This window comes from Homalodisca vitripennis, chromosome X (assembly GCF_021130785.1).
Source record: "Homalodisca vitripennis isolate AUS2020 chromosome X, UT_GWSS_2.1, whole genome shotgun sequence".
NCBI lineage: Eukaryota > Metazoa > Arthropoda > Insecta > Hemiptera > Cicadellidae > Homalodisca > Homalodisca vitripennis.
The window spans coordinates 54214300-54237755 of NC_060215.1; the positions used below are offsets into that span (position 1 = coordinate 54214300).

General features: G+C 34.3%; 1 protein-coding gene across 1 annotated transcript; it reads left to right on the forward strand.

Annotated features, from left to right (window-relative positions):
- The first annotated feature begins 67 nt into the window (after positions 1–67).
- On the forward strand, positions 68–23456 carry LOC124369449 (chorion peroxidase-like). Its single transcript, XM_046827455.1, has 14 exons — positions 68–282; positions 1424–1617; positions 7750–7923; positions 10417–10613; positions 10703–10718; positions 12442–12578; positions 13190–13265; positions 14263–14442; positions 15509–15706; positions 17655–17802; positions 18183–18339; positions 19244–19414; positions 21933–22130; positions 23088–23456. The coding sequence occupies exons 1-14, from the start codon at positions 68–70 to the stop codon at positions 23328–23330; spliced, it is 2304 nt and encodes a 767-aa protein (XP_046683411.1). The 3' UTR covers positions 23331–23456.

Consider the following 23456-nt stretch of genomic DNA (forward strand, 5'->3'; position numbering starts at 1 on the left):
ATAAGTATCTGTTTTTGTGGCGTTGAATAGAGACGAGATCTAAATTGTAGAACATTCCTGCGCTCAAATGGTGTCTGAAAGCTGTAATACAGGAGATAGCCAGTCAAATGTTTCCACAGGTCAATTGTCCAGCTTTACGTGTCCGCGGGTGCGCCCCTATACACCGGAGTTTTTCAATGACATAACAAACCAGGAGAGTGATTCAGCTCGTCTCAACGCCCTCTACTCCTCTGCTATGGCTCCCCGTACAACTACAACTGCTCAGGAATTCTACAAGGACAGGTATGTTACTTGCTCTCACAATAGTCGTGTCATCTGGTGTTCAACATGTTTCTACATTGTAATGTAAATAAGAAAACTAATAAATGGAACCACAAACATATTTTCAATTTTGAGTTTGATAGCTGTCCTCCTTAATTTAATTTTACCTGTTGAGCTAATGGCTAGCTAACATCTTATCACACTTTGCATCAAACTAACTTTTATTAAAGTTACAACTAGTTGTGAAAAAAAATAGCATCGGAAAAATTGTGAGTTTTCTATAACTATACAAAGGTTGTGATTTTTAAGATACTTGCAATTATTCATCATCTCTCTTGACAAATTGTATAAACCAGGTCATGATATGGGGGGGGGGTGATGGGTATGATTCTTGTATGCAAATGTTTTGTTGATAGTTTATTTAAGTTATCATGGTTCTTTTTCATTTTATAATGTACGAAGTCTTTCTTTGATTTAAGGTCCCACTTTTCCACGTCCTTTTTATTTTTATTTTCTTCGAGTTTTTCTCCATTTGGTTAATACTCTTTAAAATAAATCTGATTTATACATTTTTATTTTTGTGAATACTGATTGAACTGTTTATACTGTTTTGGAATAAAAATATAAGAAAGTTTTTATTTCAACACATCGTCATAAAATTTCCAAGTTTTACACAACTTGTATGCACTCCATACAAGGTTAAAATAAAAATGTAAAAGCTATATTTAATACTGATAGTCAGTTTTTAGCATTAGATCAAGTTTATTTAGCCTAATGCTATTTACAAGTCACGTTAACTATTATTGTTACCACTATATAGTATTTTGCTTAGGTACAGTCTTATTTTGTCATATTTTTCCACAGCAAATTTCCCCTTCACATTTTATTCCTGAGTTTTTAAAATGGTTTTGTTTTGATTTTAACAGTGTCTCTATAAGGGTTACGTTTTTCACATTTTATCTCATTTCACTCTCAATGAAAAGTTCACTTTCATTCAAATTAGACCTACCTCTAAGTAATTTTAAAATGATACTGCATGTAATTTAAATTTATAAATACCTGTTGTGAGATTAAACAATCGTTCTCGCCTGTTTTAACTGCTTAACTCTCTATCATCGAGTATCGTTATTTAACTAATGCTAGATCTCTGCAAAAAACATAGGAAATCCAACGGGAAGCACCAGTTTATTAGACAGAGGCAACAAGACATCGGCGATGACTGCATCAAAGAAGCTGTGTGTGATAAAGGTGCCAAATTTCGCACTATTGATGGATCCTGCAACAACCTGGAGTTTCCGCAATGGGGAATGGCAGGAGTCCCGCTTGTCCGGATTTTACCTGCTTTCTACTCAGACGGTAAATCACGTAATGTATACTCCACTTAATACACTATAGACTACTGTACATATAGCATATACAACCGAACTCTGATTATGGGATAATTGGGGCGATGACCCCGGGTTTATCCTAGGATATGTAGAAATGTATAGACTAAAAATATAGCACATCATTACTGAAAGCCATCACGTTTAATAATAGAGTACACTAATTCGCTGCCGGCCGCGAGTCTGATCCTTAGCTTTTAATGTGAGGCTAAATTTAAAAACCACGTGAAAAATAAGAACTCGTCCCAAATCTATAAAATGTTCACTTCAGAAACTTAAAATGTAGTCCCGGTTACAATGAATTGTTAAAAATACGATTTATTTATTAATACTAATGGTTTATAAGTTATGTTCAAAATATAGTTTTTGTTATGGGAAAATCTGTTCTGAATATAAATTATAAATAATTAGTACTAACAGATAACCGTAATTTAAATAATTCATCAGCATTGAGATACTAAAATTTAAGTTTATGAAATTACATATCTATGGGTTTAAGACGAGTTGCTATTTATAACACAATTTTAAATTTTAGCCCCATGTTAACAGCAAAGAATGAAAGGAACGAAACCAAGCAAATCCCAATACAAGGGCAGGCCCAGAAAGTGATTAAAGTTAGACCATTGGTACTATGCGGTCTAGATGAGGAGTATACATGTTTGGGTTTCAAATATATTCTGCCAAATAAATGTTGTATTAATTATTGTAAAATAGCTATATTTTAAATTATTGTAATTACAAATTTAAGTAATTGTTTCTATAAAATGAATTAAAGTCTCATATTTAAAACATGGTTAAAATGCTTCATAATGGGTGCAGTTGTTAACTGGTTTTACCAGGGAACCAATTATGAAAATATCAGCATGAAATAAATTGAAGTAAAGCAATAAAATTAATGTGTTGTTGATAAAAATGATATTTTAAAACATATGCTGGCATAAGGGCATTGTACAATAGTGTTCAAAGGTAATTCCGAGGTTTTAAGGCGTTATAGTATTTTTATTGCATTTTACTTACAATTATACAATATGAATTATGTTCAAGACAGAACATTTAAATTGTGTCAGATTGACTGCTAAACAACCTATAAAATCCAACCAAGGGCACCGTTTGGCTTCTTCCATAAATCATAAGTTTGTGATTATATTATTAAAACAAACTCACCCTGAAAATAAAACTAAGTAGAAAACTCTTCCTTTCACAATCACTTTTTTATTCAAAAGGAGTTTTATAGCGAGCAGAAATGTTTTCAAGCTCATAGCTCATTTTTTCAACCAAATATTTGAATCGTAAATATGCAATCTTATCGTGTTTCAATTTAAAGTACCGTACGTTATTATCTTTGTTATGGTACTTTACATATATTTCGTTTTGATATAATTTTGTTACAAGATACATATTCAATATAATGTATTCGTTCAGTTCACGGAGATAAACGAATATGAATTTGCGCAAATGAAAAAACAAAAAAAGTCTAAAATCCTCCACGTGCATGCACTACGTCGCAACACCGCCTGAGCAGCCTGGCAACCGCTCAAATTTACAAACCCGTGGGTTTGCGCGATCAAATTTACAAATCCACGGTAAATTTAAAAAAAACCTGCGCAGTTAAATCGGAGTTACAAATTAAACATTTTGGCTTAAAAAACGACATGCCCATAATAATGACTGTAAGATTTCCATAAAGAGGCCAATAACCAATTTTGTTAACCAACCGGTCAAAAACAAATATTAATATGGCAATTTAATAACAAACTAAAAATCAGTACACTTTCTACTATCTTGTATAAGAATTTAGACTTATATCATTTATTTAAACGAAAATGACATTTAAAAATTTTAAGTACACTTAATATGATACCACTTAACCATAACATATAATGCAATATATTTATTCCACATAATGGCTTAATAAAATTAAAAAATAAAACATTGAATACAAATAAATTGATAATACAAAGACCTTACTGCCCACTAAATAACTAATAACCATCATATATTATGAAGTAATAACAATAACAGTAAGTATACAATAAATAATGAGATAACAATAAATAATATAACAGTAATAATGTTAATATATAAAAATATAACAATAGAAATACAGTATTAATGTAACAGAATGTTGTAATGAATACCTAAATAACAGTGAGTGATGTATGAGAATGTATGCGTGTGTGTGATCTCAATTGGATCACAAGTTTCCGAGTTGAGTTATGAAAGTAGCAGTTTACTTTTTATCAATACTGTAGACCTTGTGTTGTGCCGACTCTCACAGATAACAAACTTATCGAGGCAAAAGGTATCATGGGCTGCATGATGCCACCACTACGCCGAAGATCGTCGCTTTCCGTCGACGTGAAATAATTGCATTATTTCTACTAATAATACGCCCTACACTGTTGTATGTATGTGCTGCTTGATGGGCGTTTTGCAACCAAGAGAACCAACAAGAGAAAGCTGGAATCGTGCCTAAGGAAGGGCATTGAGATTGATTACGCGTCATCCCGGTCTGTACGTAACACTTCCATTCGTAGGTGTTTGCTGGTTACGACGCCGGGAGAGTACGCTGCAGGAAATCTACTCCGCGGGGCAGTAATGTCAGGCTTACCACACATTAAATACATCGCCCGTCGGAATGAACCAGCAGAAATGTTCAGTCCTCGTCCAGCAGCCACCTGCTGTAATAGCTAACAATACTGAGATGCCAAACCATGCCTCAGTCAAGGACGTAACCAGCGAGTGGGTCCAAGGGGTCCGAACCCCCCCCCCCCTCTAAATGTTTTAGCAAACTATTATTATCCTGTTCACTACAGAAAAATATCAGTTGTCTTGAACCCCCCCCCCAAATTTTTTCCTCACTACGTTCTTGGCCTCAGTTGTCAACTGTGTAAACACAACTGTTTTCTAGGCTGCAATACCCGGCAACAACACCTTATTGGGCTATGTCACTATGTCTCTACAGCTATTTTTCAGAAATATACCTCAGCCAGTAAGCAAAGCCCAGTCCCTGAAAATCGCGACGGGTGGATGGAGCAGGTGGTTTTAGTGTGTAAGAATCACAGATATCCTTGCCTCAGCGGACAGGCCGGCTTGCCATCAAAGATCTGTTTGAATTTTTTTCCCACCCTGGTAACCAATAAATGCTTAACGTCCCATAGCAGCAGCCTTGTCTCACTCTACTATTAACGTTTTATTGTTGACGAATCAAAGCCTGAAAAATCTTGTATTTATTTAACTGACTAACTGTATTTAAAATTATGTACATTTGCAAAAACCACTGATTGACCAGTAAATAAAATTATTTCATATACGTTGATTTTCGATATTGGATGAAGGAGCCACTTATAAAGCGCTTTCTTATGCAATAATGGATAAACCTGTATATTACTGATGCAACTTAAATTATTAATACCTTAATATTAGGTGTGGAACAGTTTTCTTTAGTTGGGTTATTGTTTTTATTATTATATTTTTTAGTCGTTTCCTTTAAGGTAGAAAAATTTTACATTTTTTTATTACTTTACAAGGATTTATAGACAGGAATTTTGGACAATTTTGTAACCAGAAATAAAGAAAAAAGCAGAAAATCAGAATGAGATTTTTACGGTATATGTAGACTAGTTATGAATTCATCTAATGACACACTTTTAACAATTAAATTTCTAATGGTATATAATTTATGAAAAATGTGTTTTCAAATAAAATATTACTAGCATTTAAAGATATTGCATGTATTTAGATAAAAAAAATATGCCTTCAATCCTCTTTTATATACATATTGTACAGTGTTTTCGGTTGTTATCTGTTACCCTCACCACAAGATATGCCAAATACTCGTACTACTTTAAATTCCTACTACTCCTTGTAGAATGACAAAAATACTTTTTCCTATTTCTCTTGTTTTCAGAAATAGCCTTTTAAAGAGCGGTGCCTAAAATTGTTAACATGAAAGTTTTCAATTTAGTCTAAGTCTAATAACATCAGTAGACTACACAATTTGCTCGTCAGCAGAGTTGAAAAATGTAGGGATAATGAAGATCGGATTATTGTTGTGGCCAGAGAAGTGTCCACTGCTGTCTAACAAGTTGACAACTTAGAGGTGGGAATGGTTTTCTTGTTATGAAATGTAGCTTTGAATGAAACTGTTAATTTTATGTACTATATGAGGAGGTTTTAAGTTCTTTTATTTTATTAGATACAGGAGAGTTTGCAATCTTACTGAAAATTTAGGATTGAAATCTTTGTAAATGGTCTATAATAGATTTTACACTTAGGAACTTCCCCTCAGTTGTGTTTTGTAGGTCCTGTTGGGTTCAAGATATTTTAGAATTTATGTGATAGAATTAAACAGGTATGAACAAAGTGAATGTATCAATCGAAAACAATGTTTCAACAGCAAATAATCCAGCCAACTGAACTGGATGGTTATAAAAGACTGCACTTGAATTTATTCAGGACGGCATAGTTGTAACAAAGAGAGCAGTATGGAATGTAACATTGAAATTGATTTCTTACCAATTCAATGTAGAAAATTAATGAGATAATAATATATTAGCAAGGGATGAGTGGCAGAGCCAGTTTAAACTTCTGAGGGGGATAGAGTATTGGAATGTTTAAGAAAGGCCCCTCCCACGGAGTTTTAAATTTAAAGTAATAAATTTGTCTTAATTTAACTTTATATACATTTTATTGCTATTACTAACAGTCTTTATCAAATAACATAATATGACATTGGCTTTTGACTTAACGTAGGTTTTCAATAACAATTACTCTTATTATATTCCTGCATTGTCCATGTTATCCAAATAAAAACATAATTTATATCATGAATATATTCTTTTTATAGTTATTTTACATTTCATAAACTGAATAAAATATCTTAAATTTATCCATTTAAAACTGGATTACTTAAAACCCTTAAACAATATTATTTTTTGAATATAATACTTTCTATTTATATTTTATTGCAATATATTTATCATAAATCAAAATAGTAATTTGCTCATATTACTTTTCAACAAATTCAGGAAGAAAAAAAACTTTCACAAAAATCTATACACTAAAACAATTCACTAAAACACACAAAGAAAATAGTAATAAGCAAAACATTTTCATCAGAATAGAGATTATACATGTACTCATTAAATATCAAACGTGACAGTCATTCATTACATAGTTTTCACCAAAGTCAATTCTTTAAAAAAAGAAGTAGCTCAAAATAATTTATTAGAGCAGCCCAATGGCATTTGAGATTGTGTATGGTGTAACTGGTGTTGCCATATCGCTGCTGATCATCAGCTGTTCCTGTAGCTATAATCACTACTGTCAACTTGATTTACTTATTGTCTGAAAACAGATAAATGAAATCAAACAATTTTTTATTGCATCAAATATTGAGATGAATCAATAATCTTTGATAGATGTAAAACTGGCAACAGGGTGTAGAGGGAGGATTTAAATGCTAACACCACCATCAGACTATTTTGGTGTGAGTTGATCTAGGAGTGGAGGGCTTCTTAGTCCTAACTTAACCTGGTGAAATAAGGCATTCTTAATCTTTATGTTAGTATTTAGCAAACACTGTTCACTAAATAGTTGTTAAAATCACTTATTCAAATATTCAAACTGTTTTTCAAAGTAATTGAATACTGTATTTGAATAGAAGAGAAAATCCAAAGTTATGTAATTGTAAAGCATATTCACCTGACTCCATCAGGAGTACTTTTTCATCTTTCACCTGTATATTAGAAACACCTTATCTATAATTAAGTAAAAGTAATTTTTTGTATTTGTTTATGATAACACCAATATCTATCTCACCCTAATTATTGTTGGTTCGTGATTGTGGCAATCTGTCATCTACATTTTGAAAAAGCTGTGAACATGAACTGAACATTTTGACTATATTCTTTTTTTTAATTGTTCAGATATCATTATAAAATGTTTCTGGTAGAGGTCATTAAGCGGAAATTGATATACCATGATAATTAAAGTGCTACTTTGTAATGTGTTTGGTAACTACATATATTTATCTATATTTCTTGTAAACAGTATTATCTAGGAACAAGTTTACTGACATATTTAATTTGGTTGATTACAGGTAAGAAAATGATGCGGAAAAGTGTAAATGGTGACGATCTACCGAGTGCTAGAATGCTTCACACCACATTGCTGACAGCTCCTACCATCGCCGATGATGTAGCCACATACGCAGTCATGAGCTGGGGACAGCTGATCTCCCATGACACAGCCAGAGTTATGGATCAACAACCTAGTTAGTATACCATATAGAGCATGAACTGGGGAAAGCTGATCTCCCTGACACAATAAGAGTTATAGACCTATAATCTATAGATATATATAGAAAATAATCTCCAAAATGTAACAGTCTGACCCAAAATTTGACTTAATTAATAAATATTTTACTCGTTCAGCAGACAAGATTTTAAAACTAATATAAATTTTCAATTGATCTTCAATTCTTAGATTGGGATCAAAATTCAATTTGAGATGTTGGAAAATCTTAAAAATTGATAATATATGTGATCTAAAGTTCGGGTTTCTATTTGGGGGTTAACCCTTGAGACCCATGTTTAAAGGGAAGAATGAGATTTAAATTTATTTCTAATTATATCTAAAAACATACCTGTCACTAAATTACATGAAAAACATAAAACCAATATTTGATACTTTTTTATTGTTTTGTGAGGCCTTTCGATATCAAGGATATCTTCTTCAGACACATCACAATACAATAAAAAAGTATTAAATATTGGTTTTATGTTTTTCATGTAATTTAACAGTGACCAATATAAGCTCCATCTACAGCATACCTGTCACTAGTTTAAAAAAAAATTTTATTTGATGTTTTGTTTTCCTTGAGCCTCAGGACAGTTTCTGTTTTGAACATTGGATTTTCACTGGTTAAGGTTATGAGAGATATCCAAGTAAAAAAAAGAGACAACGTATACAACCAATGACAGTACTATAATACAATAATACTATAATACAACCAATGTACCAGTGGGAGAACCAGTGGGGTGTTAGCAATTTTACTCTTCTATCGTATATAAATCTTGGTGGACCAGGACCCAAAACCGCATCTCTCACTTGCTAAGGTTTAAGAGCCAGCTGTAATTGGCCACCTTGATTGTAGCTCCAAAATAACAATGTTAAACCCCTTACGATCTTATTTTTAAATGTACAATTATGGGAGGTGTCGCATTTTAAAGATATAATAAATACATATCTAAATGTTTTTAGTTTTATCAATAGTTTTATTGATTATTCATAAAAATATATCTAATCTTTTTTTAAATATTCAAAAGGTATACACTACACAAATACCAAGTGTTTGGATGCGTATTAATTATATCTTTAAAATGAAACACCTCCTACAACTCTAGGGTAAAAAATAATAGTATAAGTTACATGGGTTATAACATTGTTTTTATGGAGAAAAACTCAAGGTAGTTTCATTCACTACATTCAGCCAGCTCATCCTTGTTCAATCTTTTACAACAAGGTCAAGTTCCCTGATCTGTAAGGGAAGTTGAAATGACTGAGGAACTTATTTGACATTTCAAACTTTTAACTTCTCACTATCCATTAGACTTTTGTTTTAATATAAATAAATGTCCATGTCTTGTTTAATTACATGCCTCAAGCCTGCTTACATTTGCTTCTGAGCCCTCCTCCAATGTAACTCTAGGCTTTTCTTCAATGACTGTATTTGTAGATAACTCCTTACTTGCTGAATTTCTCGTTTCTCGTTATTTGTTTTTTCATAAAAAAGGAGAGGCTGATCTCCTTTTAAGCCTTATTCTGTCCGTCCTCATGGGCCACTGGCCTGTGCGAGGATCTTATCAAATAGAATAAGGGGGAGAGTCGATACAGTACGAGGTCGATGGTACTGATAAAAAGTGCAAAGGTCACAGACTGGATTCGAACCTGCACTATCTCTAACTCAGACTCAAAGTCCAACGACTTAGACCACTCGGCCATCGGCACTCCAATGAAATATCGTCACACTCACCAACCACATCACGCCTCATATTTATAGTATTTCAATGGCTTAAAATAGTTTTATATATTCACTTTTCTTATATCACACATCACTGTCAGTTAAAGAACAACTCTTAACAACACTATAGCCTTCTCTATACTTAACAAACAGCAAACGTGCCAATGTAGCAACTAGGCTTGTTCTAAAACACAACACACTACACAAACAGCAAACGTGCCATTGTAGCAACTAGGCTTGTTCTAAAACACAACACACTACACAAACAGCAAACATGCCATTGTAGCAACTAGGCTTGTTCTAAAACACAACACACTACACAAACACATCAGCACTGGCAGGCTGTTCTGCTGTTTACATATGTCAATGCTTATGTTCATTCACTCAAGTAGTGTCATAACTTCAGTGTTATAAGTAGGTTTAACAAGTAACAACTATTCTATTTTAAATAAATGGGAAATGTACCTACATTATTCAACCTAGAAGCCATATTTGCTTGAAAATATCAATAATTTTGATATTTTTGACCCAGGTTCTTGGGGGGGTGGAGTTTAAGCCCCTTGAGCCCCCCACCTGGGTGCATAACTGACTGCAAGTATATGTTCTAAAATTATTATTTGGAGATTGAATGAAAATATCTGAGAGGTGTTTATAATATTACACTTTGAAAAGATTATAATACAAAATGGAATCTTTTGAATGGGTGGTGCTCAACTCACCTCTAACAACAAAATAATGTTACAGACAATGGAATGGCGCAGTGCCTATGTTGCAGTACTGTAGGCACAGAGCTGCCTCCCTCCATACGGCCTGGCAACTGTGTGCCAATAAGCGTTCCTGCTAGTGACCCATTCTACTCTTCTTTCAGAGTCTCTTGTCTCAACTTCATGCGATCAATGACTACTGATGATAAGAACTGTATCATCTCACCTGCTCAGTTTGTAAGTGTACAAGATAATGTTCCATAGATGGTTTTGTTTCCATTTTTAGTAACAATGCTCAATAGGTAATAGTCATGTACTTTTAACAGATCTGCAACCAGCTCTGTAAGTGTGCTGAAATTGCTAAACCGCTAACACTGGGTAATTGAGTTCAACACATATCTTATACTGGCTTACAGAGCCACAGCTACAAATTTTTCAAGGGGGGGTAAGTCCTAAAATTGCCGCCCTTTCCTACAAATCAATTCCGTCAGTGCATAACTGTTATGCAGCTTCCTGTGATAAAAGTGAAGTTTTTAACTCCTTTATTTGAAAGGACAAACCAAATAATTTTATATAGTATGTAACTTTTTGTATTTATTTACATTGTAAAAATTACAAAATGTTAACATTACCATGATTATATACTATGTCATTAATATTACTTCTTACTATTTCAAAATTTTTCACAATAGCACAACCAACAAAACTAATATTTGACATTCTCTCAAGTTAAGAAAATCTACTAGCCGTAATTATAAAGGAAGACTTTGTATAAAAGCACACTAAGCTCTGCATAAATTACTACGTGATAAAAGAAGAATGAATTTTATTTAATACAAGTTTTCATGATTTTTTGCTGCAATAATTATATTTACTATATCAAAATAAATTGTATGACCTTTGATTTTCAACTGATATTGTATTTAAACTTTTCACCCTGTTTGTGATGATATTTTCTAGTGATGTCGTATAGTATTAGTTTTTCCTCTACCATTACCAAAAGTTTGTCTACATATACCAATTTGTCAATAACTTCTTCTGACATTTTCTAAGGAACTTGAAACAACACAAAGGAACATACATACAATCCACGAGACTAAAGGAATGTTAGATTAATTTGATGTTGTATGCGCATGGGCGGACCTTTTGCTTCTGATGGTTGCTGTAACACGTAAAATTTGAATTAGGCGTCCAATACATGTTGAAGTGGCTCAAAACGTCCTGAGACAGGCGCTCAGATGGCCTCAAAAAGTAGGCGTTCTGCAAAATTGTAATAGCGTATTGACTCAGACTCTTGCTTCCAACAATCTGCTCCTCCAATGCGTGTCCAGCCCTAGTATTAAAGATTTTTTTGTAGTACATTTCAGAAAATTCTTTTTACACTATTATATCTTGAAAGTGTTAGTTTTTAACATCAAATTCAATTTTTAATTTTGGACTTGGTTCTAGTTTAGTTTAGCAATTATATGCGAATGGTAAAAAAGTCCCGGAACGGTTTAATATATTTTTTACCAATATAGATAAAGTAATGAGACTTGGTATATCAATAATAGCCATAAATGTTTTTTATCCCTTATGGGGGACGGCCCACGAGGAGTCAGACAAAATTCTTAAATAGCAGCATAGGTTGAGTTTTATATCAAATTAAAGGTCTTAGTTAGTAGAACACATTGCCGCAAACCGGACCTCAAAAGGTTCACTCTAACTGAAATGGCGGCGTTTTAAAGTTATTCGTCATTTATCTGTGATGCGATGAATTAGTTCTTCTGTGTTGGCAACATTCATTGCAACAATGGGATTTCCGGGATAGTGTATTGGTCTTGAAAACTCATTAGTGTTTACATCCTTTCTATTCAGTGAAAGTTGTTTTTGACATTCCTGTTGAAAGTCCAACTGCAGGGTCATTAACTGTGTATCTTATCATTCTGAGGGTAGAATGCGTTTAGACAGGAAACTTAATTTTCCTCATGAGCTGTTACAAAGTCGATCTTAAGTTAAGATTTGTAAAGTGTAGATTGGGTTTAATTTAATTGTTAACAGTGACTAGTTGTGAATCTTGTGATAGGGATGTCTCTGACTGAGACTGAGAGAATAAACCTGCTTATGATGAGGGGGTATGGTGACCGTGTACGATCATATGACGAAGTTGTGCATTTATTTAATGACACATTTCCGGACCGGCCACCAATATCAAAGTATACCGTCTGTAGAACAGTCCAATGATTTCTAGATACCGGCAATGTTAAAGACCGTCCAAGAAGTGGTAGACCTTTATCTGCTACTGACGAAAATACATCCATAGAAGTATTACAAAGTTTCATCGAAGAGCCACACACATCAACAAGAACTGCAGCAAGTAATCACGGAATAAGCCATGTTTCAGTGTTAAACGTTTTAAAACAATACCACTATTATCCGTATAAGGTCAGATTGGTCCAGGAGCTTTCGGAAGACGATTTTGACAGATGAGTGGAATTTTGTGAGACAATGATGAATAGATATGTACAAGATCAAAGTTTCTTAGCAAAAGTTGTATTTTCAGACGAAGCTACCTTTACACTTCATGGCGATGTAAGTAGGTATAACTGTTGTTATTGGAGCGACGACAATCCTCACTGGATGAGGGAAAGCCATACCCAGAAACCTGAAAAAGTTAACGTGTGGGCTGGGATTGTTGGCAATCATATTGTTGGACCTTTCATAATCAATGGAAATTTGAATGGGGTGACATATGAATTGATGTTGAGAGAAACCATTATACCGGCTTACGTGCTGTGTTGGGTCGAAGTTATAACACAGTATGGTTTCAACAGGATGGTGCACCACCTCATTATGCTTTACAAGTACGAGCGCTGCTTGACAGAAAGTTTCGCAATCGTTGGATAGGACGTAGGTGAGCAATAGAGTGGCCACCTAGATCACCTGATCTAAATCCTCTTGATTTCTTTTTATGGGGTTATTTAAAACAAAGGGTTTTTTTAACTAAGCCTGCCAACACAGAAGAACTAATTCACCGCATAACAGAGGAAACTCATCAAATACCTCCTGAGATGATTCAAAAAGTTATTGAAGGCTTCTACCACAGATTGGGCTATTGCCAAGAGAAACTTGGACAACATTTTGAACACTTTCTATAACTGTAAGTACTAAATTTTCAATTCTAATTATTAAATTAATGTTATCTTAATGTAAGAGAATGACTTATTTGGATAAATGACGAATAACTTTAAAACGCCGCCATTTCAGTTAGAGTGAACCTTTTGAGGACCGGTTTGCGGCAATGTGTTCTACTAACTAAGACCTTTAATTTGATATAAAACTCAACCTATGCTGCTATTTAAGAATTTTGTCTGACTCCTCGTGGGCCGTTTAAGGGATAAAAAAGTTTTAATACCTTAAAAAACTAGACATTTATGGCTATTATTGATATACCAAGTCTCATTACTTTATCTATATTGGTAAAAAATATATTAAACCGTTCCGGGACTTTTTTACCATTCTGTATAATTGTAAAACTCAATACTATTCTATTTTACAAGATAGTGGATAAAGAGTTATTTACTATTTTCTATATCTTATTCAGCATTTGATTGAATGGTGGATGCTCGATTTACTCCTATATTGTGTACACATGGATAACCTAAGCAAATTTCAAACACTGCTGGCATATTTAAAAAAAAGAAGTACTCCTTTAAAATACACAAGAGGGGCTTATCTAATGCACTAGTAATATAAGCAAATATTATAAGCTGGTTGAACCAGTGGTGAAAATTGCTTCACTATAAGGAGTCATACTAACACTATTCTTAGAACAAAATTGTTGCCTTACGTTTCTATATAAAAATATATTTTAAATCTATTGTATAAACTCACTATCAGATTTCAGATGTAACACATTACGTTGATGCCTCTTTTCTGTATGGCTCAGCAATCAAAGTGGCTCAGCGCCTACGAACTTTCAGTAAAGGATTACTGAAGTCTCAGCTAGTCAATGGATCACATTACCCACCCAACTTGCGGGAAAAGAGTCGTCACTGTCCCCACAGTGAAGCCTGTTACGATGCAGGTATATCAACAACTTTTCCTTTTTGTTATTACAACCTAATTCAACCAAGAGTGGAAGCTACAAAAGAGTAACTGATTAAATGGTAACATGAGAATGGATTGACATTTTAGAACATTCCAAATCGAAAGCTAATAAGAATGCACTCCTGTAGTGACCTGCACTTACTTGTGACTGTGATATGTTCAACAGAGTAAAAGGAGGGGAGGTTCCCTTGGGGAAAAGGATTTAATTTTACAAGTAACGTTAGTATTATATTCAATTTTGTATTTCATCCATTTTCAGTTTAATTCAAATAAACATTTCTTATGAGTGACAGAGTTTTAAGGATCAGCAGGTCTCTCTTAAAATTGTGTCATTGTCTGTCAGCCTATGCGATAACTCTTCATAGGAAGTCCTTGAAACTTGGTACATATAAGAATGATATTGATTTTGGGGTCAAAAGGTCAAAGGCATCTGTCCATTGTAAGTCTTTCCTTACATGCTGACAGGTTCTTTAATACTCTTTTGTAGGTACCTCTCCTGCTATGTTAAAAGTCTTTATTATGAGTACTGCGATTGTTTTATTTATATACATACAGAGAAAGTGAGGCTACCAAATTATAAGTTTGAGTTTTATCTTCAAAGAGCATATAACTGAAAGATAAACTGCCACATCCAAATTAACATTAAAAAGCAATCAAATTCTTTTTTAATGATTGCAAGGGAAGTTTTGAGTTCATCGCTGTAAACAATTTCTGTCCAGATGTCAAAATCTCTTGCAGTAAAAATTCCCTGCAATATTTGTCTTTGTCTGTTTTGCATTTGCGTCTTGAAATCTTAAAGGAGCTGGACTCCTACTCTGTTCTATAGATCGCACATTGTTTCTACACACAACTCTCATTCCTTTACAAAAAACCCCAACATATGTTGGGGTTCAAGACTATATAGTCTTCGAAGAATTCAGACTCTGGCACGTGTTCAAGTGCATATTAAGATCACAAAAATTTCATATAAAAAAAATATTATTATTATATCATATTTTAAAATGTTTTTAAAGATTCAATAAATACTGTTTTTCTTGTCACAGGGGATGACCGAATTAACCAGAATCCCATGCTAGCTGTGCTACAGGTGATGTTCCTACGCTTTCACAACCATGTAGCGGAGCAGTTGTTGAAACTGAACGGTCATTGGTCGGACGAGACATTGTACCAGGAAAGTCGCAAGATTGTAGCAGCTGTGGTTCAGCATATCACTTACACAGAATACCTCCCAATGATTATCAGTAAGTAAGAAAAACCCACCATTCTCTAAAACATTTTATGACTTAACTAATACATTACGCTTACTATACAATACAGAGGGTCAGGTTAATTGAGCAAGATAATCACCAACCACGGGTCACGGGTTGGTTGAGATTGATCTGTCACTGTGACCTTAAGTGTCTATTGTGACATAACCCTGAAATCTATATTGCTCAGGTCAAAGCCTAGAGGCCTTAATAATCCCTAAGACTTACCTAGGAGATCCCAGCTGAGTAAGTTTAAGAGATGCTTTGTAAAGGTGTTTCCATCTAGTCAGGGCAATTGCTTTGCGGTCACAAATGATGTATTTAGCAGCCTCTTTGGACTCCCAACAACCTCTGCCCGAGCTATAATGTCTCATCACTCGTATACAGCCACTTATAACAAGTTAAATAGTTCATTATTCAGTTTTTAAGGAATCTGCTAAAGCACCCCCTGTATGCAGCATCCCCCAAGGTAGTTCAATTTTAAAGAGGGTTAATAAATCAATTCGGGTTATATAAATCACCAAAGCTTCCAATAACCAATTTCAGATGGCACTACAATTTTCAAATTAGAGGTAGTGCGGTGGAGTACAAAGATAATACTTGTTTCATGTACAGTATTACCATAAGGTCTTATTACTATTGAAAATAATATTATTCAATGTACTATGTAGAACGTTATGAATAAAAATAAATGCTATATTATATTGTGTTGCACTTTACAAAACCATCCACTTGGTATTGTATATTATTTTAAATAGTATATACTACAGTAATAGTAATATATATAGTAGTAAATGTAGTATAAAAATAGTATGCATTTAGTTCTTAGTTGGGAATTAAATACATAGTAATAAATCATAATTCAAAAGAATTAGATTTTCATCTTTTCCAGAGTTTTTATGTCGACCAGCGTTGATAGAGAAAGAGTTGGTAGGAGTAGGGGAGAAAATAATTTTCTATCCTAACTTCTGAAAGGTATAGTGAATATGGAATGGGTATTCTTGGTATCTAGGAGATCTAAGGATCTTGAATTTAAATCTTAAGTGATAAAGTATTATTTTGCTTTTACTTCAAAACAACAAACATGTTTTCACTTGAGACAAAAAGCTGAGGAGACCTTTCAATCCACCTAATACTAAAAGAATCTTTGTTCAGCTTCTGAAGAGACAGGATATTTGGGATGGGTAAGAATGGGGAATTGGGGCTGTCTTATACTCCTTGTGATCCCATGGTACCTCCACCATATTGGGTATTTTTTTCATTCATATCACCTTAACAAAAGGAGAGGCTTTCTCTTTTTAGTAAAGCTGTCATGGATTGGCACTTCCTCATGTTTAAAATTAAAAACATCTTTATCACTAAGGGAGCCCCAACCATTACAAATATCATCTTCAACAGAACTAAACTAGACCTGTAGCTCCATAATTTTGACACTCACGTTCAGGGTCGTACTCAGTTTGGCAAGCTCCGGAAAAGATATTCCGCTGGGCCCCATCATGTCCCTTACCGCACCGTCCATCAACACGGTCCCTTCAAATCAATGTGTGGCAAGGCCCCAATATAGTTGTCTGAAAAAACCAGTCTGTGTATGGGCCACCTCACAATTAGTGATGTGCCATTCATGGATATCCATTGAGTTGCCCTGATGTATGTGACTAATCAGTTTTTGCTGTACCCGGTGTAGGTTCTGTTGGCTGGTATAATCCAGCAAGAAGTGATCCCTCCTGGAGCAACACAAACATTACCCATATGTTTATTAGAAACTTTGTATATCCCAATCATTCCCCTTCTTATGTACACAACTGCCATGCAATGAAACATATAAATAAAACCACTACATGTAGTCGAGTTTTTTAATTTCACAACCTCTGGTGTTATACTTTTAACTCACTTTACTGCCGATTATATAATTGAGAATAAAAGACATTAATTTATTTTCTAGGTCCCAATGTCTTGGAAGATCTGAAACTCTCTAGCAACCTAGGGCAAGTGCTAAATCAGTACGACAAGTTTCTAAACCCCGGAACTTTCGTGAGCTTCACTTCTGCAGCCTTTCGAGCTTTTCACTCCATGATCCCCCCTGATATCCAGTGAGTGACTCACACTGTTCTACATCAAGCATGTCTTAAAGTGTTGTCATATTACCTTTAAGTAAGATTAGATGGATTATTAAAAGGAGTTAATTGGACCAATGCATTTTAAACTTCTTGTAAATTAGTAGCAGTATTTAAAATAAAAATATATTTCTTATATTCAATGATACTAAAACTTGAAAAAAAGATTTTTACTAGACTAGATACTAACCTGGAGACGGTAAAATTGCTTTTTTGCAATAAAATGAACAAAAAACTCTATGAGGAATTGTGGACATTTAAATTAGGTAGTAATTTCGGGCATTTTTGTAACCAGACCAAAAAACTGTTATACTGTAATAAGGATATATTTCTTTACTATGGCATATCTGTTGCAGATTATTTAATGATAAAAGATCCTTAGTAAAAGTATTCAACCTTAGTGATGTTTTCTTCAAACCAGACACAATTCAAAAGCCTGGCCTGTTCAACAACTTTGTTATTGGTCTTACTTTCCAGCCTGCTCTGAAAATGAATGAGGCCTTTGCAAGAGAGGTTAGTATCATTTTGACTACTTAACATCCTCTTTATATTTAGTCAAATAAACCACTATTGGAATCATTTATGCTAATGTAGTAGTTTAATATAATCTCCAGTCGAATACATCAGGTCTGAAGTAGGAGAAGCAGCTATGACGGAATGTGTGAGTAAGCGAATATCTATCATTGTATTTCTTCATAATGAGTGATATTATGTATGTCATTATGTGATATTCTGGTGTTTTGTATGCTATGTTCATTGTCTCAGACAATAAAGAAATATCTTGATTATGATTATGATCCTCAACTGGCAACTTAAACAGCCACTGTTATACTTTTCCTTAAAATGATAAGAGATGTCTCCTTAAAAACTACATTATGAGAAATTTATTTAAAAATATAATTATGATAAAAATTAATTTTTAACAGAACAGGGGTACTGAAAAGTGATGAAATGTATTTTTAATTGGTTAAACAAACAAACAAATTAAAATACGCACTGTAAGTCAAACAAATTTCAAAGGTTGAAACTAGGAATCTTTTTGTGATTCTGGATAAATAGGTTATATGTTGGTTGGGTATTGTTAGCAGGCTTTGTATTACTTTTGTAATAAATTAAAATGAGTAACAAAAATGCGTCTCATTTCAGCAAAATGTGTCTCTATTTAATTAACTTAAAGATAGTTATGGATCATTACTTTGAACCAAAAGTACACTAGAGAAATCAGTTTAACTGGTTTTAAAATTGATTGATGGTTAACCTAAAAGTTATAAACTTAGTACAGAATTTTTAGAACTAGATTATTTAAAAAACAGAGAAAGTAATGTTTTTCCTCTGAAATTTGTAAGAATGCTAAGTTGGTAAAGTATATATGGAAAACACTCCTGGCTTAAATCATCTATACTTTTTGTTGTGGTAGATAACAGAGTTGCTGTTCAAGAGCAAGCAGGGTCTGGGTGTTGATTTAGTCGCAGCAGACATCATGCGAGGCAGGGACCATGGTCTACCAAGATACAACCAGGTCAGGCTCTCTTGTGGGCTGTCTGTTGCCTCTGACTTTAATGATCTCATGCAGGATATGCGTGGAGAGGTATAACTCCTTAATTCTCTTTCTGAATTTTATTCAATATTGTGTGTACAAAGATTTTAGTCGTTCATCACTGTTTTAACAACTAATTTTAATTTTTTTTTAACCAGCATAACTGATATTAGTTCAGTAACTAGCCATCACAGGAGTAGATTAAGGGGGTGGAGGCAGTGATTAGCCCTCCTTAATTCTGTAACATCGCAACTGGTTGGCCATCCGACCAGGAAACTGGGATTAAGCCGGGAATCTCATTGTAGCACCTGGAAAACTTAAAACTCGATTTTTCTAACTCATAAGGTTTATGAAAACATGAAATAATTTAAACAGCTTTTTGAATTGGGAGTTGATTATTCTAGTACATTGTATTTTATGCTTCTTTGATTCCTTTAATTATGAATAATGAAGGTTGTTTAATCCAAGGTTGCCTTCACTATTGTAGTTTAGTTTATTTTGGTCAAACCTACTCCTATGTCACATCATGGTGTTTCAGAGGACATGGCCACAATCTAGCAACCTGAACCTCAGCTTTTCTTGTATTTATTTACTTTATAGCTGGAAGGTGTTGTTAGTTTATTAAATAAACGTCTTTTTATGTTGTTGTGATAGTGTGATTAAATTCTTGTGTAGATTATAATTTGAAGATAAATACTAAATGTAATATATATATACCAATAATTAAATTTGTTAATTATGCTAGTATTTTAGGTGTAACTGTGCAGAAGGATGGCCCTCTTTTTAAGAGGAAGCACATATCTAGTACACTGATCTTCCAGTTCTCTAAATCCCTGGGTTCCTTCCTAACCATCTTTCAATCAGAAATACTTGCAATAAACCTTTGTGCCTGGATCAACCTATAAAGAAAACCAGAGGGAGCTAAGATCTGCATCTTATTGGACAGTCAAGCTGCATAGAGGTCTCCCAGCAGCTTTACTTATGTGGCCAAGTTGGCCCGGGACTGTCTACTACATAAATCTCTGGCTATCTATATCAGTATCTCTTTGATGTGGGCACCGAGGCATGATGGGATTGGAATGAAAAAACTGACAGGTCGATGAGAGCTGGAGCTACGTCATGACTCATAAGCCTAGAAAGCTTTTGTGGTTTGACTAAAGGTCAGGTCAAAAATGCTGTTTTGAAATGGGTGGCTGCAGAGCCTTCTCTTTACTGAAAAAACCTATCAGATATGAGAAAAGCGAAGCTGTCATGAGACTATCGATAGACAGTGAAGCTAACTCTGTACATTGGACATCGCTTTATTCTATAGTCTGCTGGCTGGACATTGCACACCTAACTACCATCTGTTTAGTAGGGCATCTCTGAGTCAGAAATATGCCACTTCTACAGGGACTTTATTAAGGAGACCACTCTATACACCATTTGTACTAGGTGTAGACACCTGTACAGGGCATTACTAAAACCTAATGGAGTGGGACTTTTAGCTCCTAAGACGTATTGAGGTTTATCAAGAGCATCAAAGATGATCTGAGTCTAGATTTCAAGTTAACTCACAATATATCTTCCTTTAAATGGATTTAAAAAGTATTTACTCATAGTTTAAAAAGTATTTGATCATGGATTCGGCCATCCTAGTATTACTCTTTCTTCTCTAAGACTAGACTTAATCTAGTCTAACAGTTCTTTACAATTATCTGTTGGACTACTGGTACATTCTTTTCAAATATGAATATTGATCACTTTTTTTATCAACTCAAAGTGTGCAGCTAGTACAAAATCAGTTAAGAGTATTCATTTTCTACAAAAACTGGAAATTAAGAGATTCTACAACCATTAGCCATGTAAATATTCTGAGAGATGATGAGGGTGATGCGGGATTTCTCTTCTCCATTCCACCCTATCATATCATGTGCACTCAACTGTCAAGCTAAAATAACCAATCAACCTCAACCTTCTAACTCCCGCCCCTCAATCCCCCAAACTCCCTCCCTCAATCGTCCTGCAACTGAGGATTAAGGGTGTCATTATGGGGGGTCTTGGCATTGTGGGGGTTTTGGGGTGTGTGAAACATCCAAATCAAGTGGGGGATCAGTGACATTACTGGGGGGGCAGGGCAAAATAGATCTGATCCATCAAAGAGTGACCAGATCTATGTCCTTCCTAAGCGCCACTCTGTATATTGAGTCCACAGAGGTGTTAACAAAAACACTCTATGCACAAAGGTGTTAACAAGAATGCACAAAGAATTACTTCTTTGTCAACCAACGACCTCTCAATCCTGGAAACCAAGCTACTGAGAGCCTATGTTGTGATTTACCAGGTTGATAGGCATGCTATTCAGGATGTAGAAGTGAGTTAACACAAACTACACACCTAATGCACCTATCTGCAATCTTTTCCATAGTTTTAAGTAGATAAGATTTTAAACTAAGAGGGCGATATGATTTAGGCTCACACAAGGGGCCAGTTTTCTAAATGAAAATCACCTCCATCCCACTCCATTGTTGTCTCTATATGTCACAGGATATTACTTGACATTCAGCAAGTATAGCAAAATCAAATAAAGCCCCTGCTGGAGAGGGGCTGGATAAATCCAGTGCTCTCCTCCCCAGGTGACTTGAAGTGGATGAGTTCACTGCCTGTACACTTTGCCCAGAGTGAACAACTTCTTAACAACACGGTTATTCCAAATAGTGGATCAAGGCATTGGTTGCTCAACATGAGAGACTACCTCATTACACCCAGATTGGTTGAAACCCGGAAAGTGACTTCTCATAAGAATGGTATGGGCCCTTTGGAAAACTTTCTGCAGTGTGGATGTTGAGACACACAGATCTCCTTATTCAGTCAAAGTGGCTTTATATTCAGACCACTTTATATAAAATAGGATCTATTGGGAGAAGCTAAAACATGCTACAAAAATTATCATGTTGTACAAAGAGGCCATTCTACATTACACCCTGTAGCATTCCAGGTTTTCTGTGGTGCTATTATGACAGTTGTTATTTTGAGCTGCCCAGAGAAATAATCTTAAGTAATTCTATGTTACTTAGCAAAAGTAGCTTCAACGTTTTCAAAGTACTGTAGGGCACATAGGATGATGTGCATCAATTATTATGTATATGTGAGTGATTCCGTCACAGTTACATCAAAGGCTAATGACATTTATATTCAATAATTTGTTTTAAAAATGGTGAAGGGTAGGAATCATTAGAGTGATACATTTAGTTTGTCCCAATATGTGGTGCAAACAAAAGGATGTCTGATGATACCTAGATTAGTTACAGTCATCTCCTGTATATAGAGTATTAATCATACTATCAGATTTCAGTCCAAGGGGAGAATCATTGGAATTTGAACAGTAATGATTTGTTTTAATTAACTATTAGTATTTTCACACTTTTTGAAAACCTGATATATCTCCAAAGAAACTAAATTCAGATTTTTAACTTTATAAATAATAAACAAAGTAGAGTTTATAATCCAAATTCTGTATAAACCATTTCTTTCTAGAATTTTCAGTTTATCTCCAAGTCACAAAAATTTTACAAGTATATCTCAACAACAAAGAGATGGAGAGTTAAAATAACTTGTTTAGAATCTTCATATTACACAGCTACTTTTGTCTTATATTACATCTAAAGATTTCAAATGTAGCTGTTTTATAGCATTTTCATAATAATGATACAGATTAAACGTTTTTATGTTCTGTGGCCAACAGGCAGTGGAAATATTGAGTAAGCTATACAGTTCAGTTGATGACATCGACTTGTACCTTGGTGCAGTATTGGAACAGGCAATGGAGGGCAGTATAATGGGGCCTACCTTGCAGTGTATAATTTCTGAACAGTTTCGACGGTGGAAGGATGGCGACAGATTCTTCTACACTTTCAAGAACAGTCCTGGTGCCTTCTCTCCTGGTATTGTTCTTAAACTATACAATTTACTTATATATGCCATATAATTGTATATAAGTTCTCTATGGCCAAATCTAACTATTATATGGTCATCATTCTCAATTTTCATTTAAAATCCTCTGTATCCTTACTGGGTTATAAAATATATAATAGCACAATATAAGATTTTTGAA